Source organism: Pelmatolapia mariae, linkage group LG2 (assembly GCF_036321145.2).
Source record: "Pelmatolapia mariae isolate MD_Pm_ZW linkage group LG2, Pm_UMD_F_2, whole genome shotgun sequence".
NCBI lineage: Eukaryota > Metazoa > Chordata > Actinopteri > Cichliformes > Cichlidae > Pelmatolapia > Pelmatolapia mariae.
Genome location: NC_086228.1, coordinates 20926777 through 20932776, shown reverse-complemented (window position 1 = coordinate 20932776; position 6000 = coordinate 20926777). Strand labels below are relative to the sequence as shown.

The 6000-nt window shown below is 41.5% G+C and overlaps 1 protein-coding gene across 3 annotated transcripts in view; it reads right to left on the bottom strand.

The window, feature by feature from the left end:
- Window positions 1-4919: 4919 nt before the first annotated feature.
- Window positions 4920-6000, bottom strand: part of enox2 (ecto-NOX disulfide-thiol exchanger 2) — a 181050-nt gene continuing 179969 nt past the window's right edge. For all 3 annotated transcript variants that reach the window (XM_063494455.1, XM_063494456.1, XM_063494457.1), the window contains one exon: window positions 4920-5699. In XM_063494455.1, coding sequence (XP_063350525.1) covers window positions 5568-5699 — 132 coding nt within the window. In that variant the 3' untranslated portion in view covers window positions 4920-5567. The remainder of the gene's footprint in view (window positions 5700-6000) is intronic.

Genomic DNA, 6000 nt, shown 5'->3' with positions numbered 1-6000 from the left:
AAAAACATACAAAAAAAAAGAAAGAAAAAGATTTGCTACCTGCCAAACTAATAAGCCTCAAAGAAACAAATCTCTTTAGTTCTAGCTTTAATATTCCATAGTTTTCTGGTTTCTAAGATGTCATTCCAAGTGCCTCCAGGCAAGTATTTCTGGAGCTGCGCTGCAGAACTGGCACCCTGGATATAGAGTACAATTTAGGGGCTTTTATGCATACATAAATTAATGAGGACCGTGGAGCTTCTATTGAGAAAGAAACCTGCATGAGCATGTCCCCCGGTGCTGTGGCCGAGCTGTCAATGCAAATCACCCCTGGTCCTGGACTGCAGACTGAAAAAGAATTACAGTGTGAGGTGTACTTGCTGTTAGGCTCAATAGGAGGAGCTGTTGACTTAACGCTTCAAGTCAAAGAGGCATCTGAGGTTTTTTTTCCAGTGATATATCCAGATAAACTGTAGGTTATCTGGCGACAGCCAAAACAGCAGTGCGCCAGGCTGCGAGATGCCGGTCAGAGAGTTTAAACTCTTCATCCAGGTCCATAACGCAGACGAGCTTAGAAGCGAAGCCCCTCTGTGCTCTTCTAATCCACTTCCTGAGGTAATCGTTTATCTTATTTTGGACCACAAATGTTGCACACGCAGGCAGCATCATCTTACCTGCTCGCTTAAGGGAGGCCATAATCATAATTAAGTAGATGAAGATGCCTTCAGGACGCAACATGAGAGGAAAAGGTAATTAAGGGTGTCTAAAGCATCATCATGTCACCCACAAGAACCTGGTTATCTCCTCACGTCCAATTATACCCATCTTACACTTATAAATGGATTTACAAAATCATTTGAAGAAATCCCCCCAGTATGACACCTGTGCCCTAAAATTTTAAATTCACGCTAAGAATTTGTTCAAGCTCAACGTGAGCAGATGCCCAAGGACATCTCCAAATATCTCTCTCAGAGACTTTACAAGGTGGGAGCTGTCCTCCGGCATCGTCATTGTTGATGAGTTAAATCACACCCTTTTCCCCTGCATACACCTTGAATCGAATTAATGAGGAGTCCCTCGCCGTGCCACAGCGATGAGACGACAACAATGAATGGAGAGCGGCATTCACCAGGGACTGCCGGTGGATTTAATTAGTCTGTTTACCTCCTCGTGTGATGCCTAAGAACCTGACGCACAGTCACAAGAACGTCAGTGCGCGCACGCTCGCGCACAAACAGCTGTAAAAGAGATAAATTGCAAGCGCCTCCAGTCTATCAGTGCGTAGGAATGGCAACTCAGTTGGGAGAAAACTGCAGACAGAAAACAGCTTCTGAAAAGACAATTCGCCGTATTAGTGTTTTGTTTATGTCAGAGAGCGAGCCTAGTGAGTGAGAGTGAAGAGGCTGGTGTGAGGTGTGCTGGAGTTTGCCATCAGGGATGTTTCTGCTGAAATCAAGCCTTGCAGCGTGGAGAGGAAGTGTAGCGATGCACAACTCTGCACAGGCAACATCTCTCACAATCCCAAAGTGCACCATCACACAGACGGGAGGCTAAAAAGTACAGATTCACAGTTCCACATCTATCAGTAACATCATTATCATAACAAATAACTCTAGCATGCTTTTATAAGAAGAGAGAAGGCTGGATTTCCCTGCACATAAAAACATAACGCCCTGCATTACAGCACCAGCATTTCCTCTCCTTCCTAATCACGCTTGACAGAAGCCTACAGGCTAAGTGGGTTGGATATTACATACTATATTTAACGTGCAAACAGTTCCACTCCCATGACAGACAGTTTACTCTCCATCCATGAAACCGCCGCTCTTAATAACGGACACATGCGTACAGGAAGGAAAGTCTTGTAAGAGCTTGTAGGCAAAAACATTTCTCATTATTAATTCAGCTACAAGACGAAGTAGTATGCTAAGTGCATGAGTGCTAATTTTTCAAATGCAGTGAAAGCAGGAGATGGAGGAGGCCAATGAGAGCAAATCATGCGTAATAATAAACCTTTGTTTCCCAGAGCAACTGAGGAAGAGAGCATGCCGCCAAAAAGCCCAGTGGAGGCGTATTAAGAATGCTTGACTGGGCTTCTGGGAGGAACCACCAAGTCCTGGCGGCGAGAACTCTCTATCGAGCGAAGGTGGAGAAGAAAACTCCCCTCTGTAGAAAGAGTGTTGTATAACCACTTAATATATGGATCCAGGCAAGCGGAACACAAACACAAACATTTCATGTATGCCAGAATGCTCACAAACTAACTGCCTCACCAATTAAACATCATTAACACGATCCCCTAGGTGTGCTTCCTAGTTAAGTGCGATGTGGATGCACTGTGCCTTTAGTCAGGCTGACAGCCAGGCTTAATTGGCTTCTGAAAGACACAAACGTCCTTCTCTAAGGTTCTAAAACCAGCTTTGAGTACAGCTTCTGTAAGAACAACAGGAAATCTAAAGAAATACAGCCCTTCAAGCAAGAGTGAGCACAAACTGAAGTGGACCACCTGTCTTGTTCTGTGCAGGTCTATGTATGTGTCTCTCAGGACTGATAGTAAGGGATGACAGGCATAAAGATGTCTGAACAACTGCACCTGAATATCATATATCCAATTCCCCCCATACAACCACCTCTGAAAATCACATATATATATGTATATATAAAAAAAATATAAGGATTTTTAGCCAAGATTGCTCCTTATAACAGAAAAATCCCAAAAGGCCAAACCTCTGCGCTGTACTCTGGAACATGAATGGATTTTATTAGAGGCCTAGAAACCTTTCTCTGGTGTCTGTCTGTCATGTGCTTACTTGTGTCTGCAGCAACATGAAGGACACAAAGCTGAGCTGTAGGCAAAGGAGCAGACAGTACCCTATCTGGACAAAGTGATAAACACGCCTTTTGTTTCAAGTATAAAATACTCCCTAAGGGTCATACCATGAAAAAATAAAACAAATAAAATCAATCAATCGATGCCTCCCACCTCACCCTCTCAGAATAAGCCCTTTTTTTTTTTTTTTTTAAATATGAGCACATCACTCCAGTGCTGGCCTCTCTACATTAACGTCCTCTCCAATTAAGTTTAAGAATTGATTGTTTTTAAGGCCTTTTAACAGTCTTATTCGTTTACATTCAGCTCCCAGTTCTCTCAGATCCACTGGTAAAAACTCAGAACACCTTTACTCTCTGACCCTTCCAGCCCACTAACCCCTCATTTGTTCTTATGTATATTCAGTTCAGTCCAGTTCAATCTTATTTATATAGAGCCAACTGACATCAACAGTCACCTCAAGGTACTTCATGTTGTAAGGTGAAGACCGTACAATAACACACAGACGACCCCCTACAAGCAAGCACAATAGGAGAAACTCCCTTTTAACAGGATGAAGCCTCCAGCAGAACCAGGCCCAGAGAGGGACAGCCATGACCGGTTGAGGGTGAGGGGAGGAAGACAAAAGACACACGTCTAACTCTGTTTTTGCTGACAGCCTCTTAATGCTTGTGTGTATTACATACTTTGTAAAGCACTTGGTCAGTGAACACTGTTTTAAATGTGCTTTATAAATAAATTTAGCTTTCTGTCAACTTTTTATGTGCAGCTTTAGTATTTTTAATGGAGCCATGCAAATTTTTACCTTTATTCTATGAAACTGCAAGTTTTATACCCTTGAACTAAACAGAGGTGCTTTTTAATTCACCGTATTTTTCCAGGATTTCCGAGCTCTTATACCTTCATTAGTGTGTGCAATTTCCAGGACTGAAAGACATGCTTCGGCTCTGTTCAAATCTGCAACCAGCTCAATTTTACACCCACTCCAGTGTCACAATTTAAAGACAATTTTTTTTTTTTTGTGAGATGTTCCACACTGCACCAATTTTAATGTCCGTGACGTAGGCTATTAGGAAATGGATTTTTTTCCTCCAATTTTCTGATAATACCCTGGAGAATAACATGAAAAGTGCTTTTTTTGGGCAAACTTTTAGAGGGCACATCATCACATTTTGACACTCATCTTCTAGCCGCGATTTCATCTGCTTCAAAATTACTTTCTATTAGAGTCCTATTTTTTTAAATGAAGAAAAAAAAACACGCTCTGTTTAATGAGTGTCATGTGTCCACACTATTAACAGGTCCTGAAGTGTTTTTTTAAAAAACCTAGTTTGAGCACAGAACTTATTTTGCTGATTTAAACAACTTTATATGGGATGACCCTTCCCCAAGTATATGATATCCTCCTATTAGCAACCTGGAAATCTTCTGAAAGTTTTAAGACAGCTGAGGAAAAAATATTTGATTCAAATCCCTCAGAATAAACGGGTAGAAAGTATTAAACATGCAAACAAAGGGGTACAATTTCACTATGGTAGGTGTGGCTCTTCCTCACAGCACTGCACTGTTGCCCAAATTTACATCAATTCTGTGTATCCACATTTTTCTGATATTTTAATGGTGTGTCAAAACGTATCAGCACTAGAACCAGAAGCCGGATCACTTATCACCAGAGTTTGTGAGCCTCTTTTTGGACAAGCTGACACAGCGGGCATGTGATCTAACCTTTCCATGTGGATTAAACATGGTAAGATTAAGATATACACTCTCAATATAACGTGTTCATGAATCGTTTCATATCATACTTTGCATGTAGAAGTTCCTAATCTGCAATCTAAACTGATCCTGTCTTGAGATCTGTGAGTAAACAGTGAGAAATCAGAAAGGTTTAGGTATTTAAATGAAACATTTTTATGTTTTTCTACATATCTGTAATGGCATAGACAATTTATAATTCCTTATTATACTCCTGGGCTCAAAATAATACTTGAAATATGTACAACCCTAACCCTGCTAAGCTTCATTGACATATATAAAACATATATATAAAAAAGAAACAGACTCATTTATGTATACTCAAACATCTTTTTTATAATCAAAAATATCATCCAAGCATTTACAGTGTATTACAACAAATGATTCTATGCAACTGTTAACCGCCTTTACAGAAAATGAAGAAATATATCTATTTTTTGATCTATGTTACAAACCAGGAACAGCAAAAAAGAGAAGAGAGGGAGGCCAAAGGGTTTGGAGGATTGAAGTGTTCAGGCGTACCCTGATTACCTCCCAGTGTAGCCCTGTAGACCCGGCCCACACTGACACCACACAGAGCCAACTGTAGGCTTTGAAATCACAATGCCCTGCCCCTGTGGGCAAAAAACTACAGAATAATCCAGTGACTGTAGGAATTGGTGCTGTTCTGTGACTCGCAGGGAGTCATCGCGTCTAAAAATATTTAGCCGACATCGAGAAACTGAGTTCAAGCTCATGAAGACTGCATCACCAGGGCTTGGTGTCAACACTACTGTAACCATAGAAATGCAGCATTTTCACGTCTCTGCCACCCACACAGAGTCCCTGAAATGCTGTTAACTTTCCTCTCTGATCTGTGCTCAGTCTGCTGTGTCCTCGTACAGTCAGGCGCAGTCCGGTCTTTGATAGCTGTGGACTTTACATGGTTTCTTTCACATGTCTACAGTATCTCAGTGTTGCCTTGTCCGCCTGTTTTCTCCTCCACAAGTGCCACCGGCGGTCTCTACGTGCTCTTGATGCCCTGAAAGCCGCAGAAGTTCCAGCGTTTCTCTAGACTGGCTCCGACACCAGTTAGCTCCTGTCTGAAGGTGCAGGGCAGCCGAGAGAGAAGAGACTCCACCTCAGTGGGGTTGATCTGCAAACACAGGTACAGATTATAAGCCCACATTTTTTAAGACATATATATCTGCACCTGTGCACGACACAATCATATTAATTTAAAAAGAAAAAGAAAGAAAGAAAGAAAGAAAAAAAAAGGTATTCCTGAAACAGATCTTGCACAAATCACACTTGAAAGTAGTGAAACCTCTGGAGAACCAGCATCAGACCACAGGTCATATCCATCTACTGTCCCACTAACCTCTTGTGACTTCACTCGGCTCTCTTAGAATTCTGTTTTTACTTTCCTTACATGAGATAAAACACTTACACAGTTA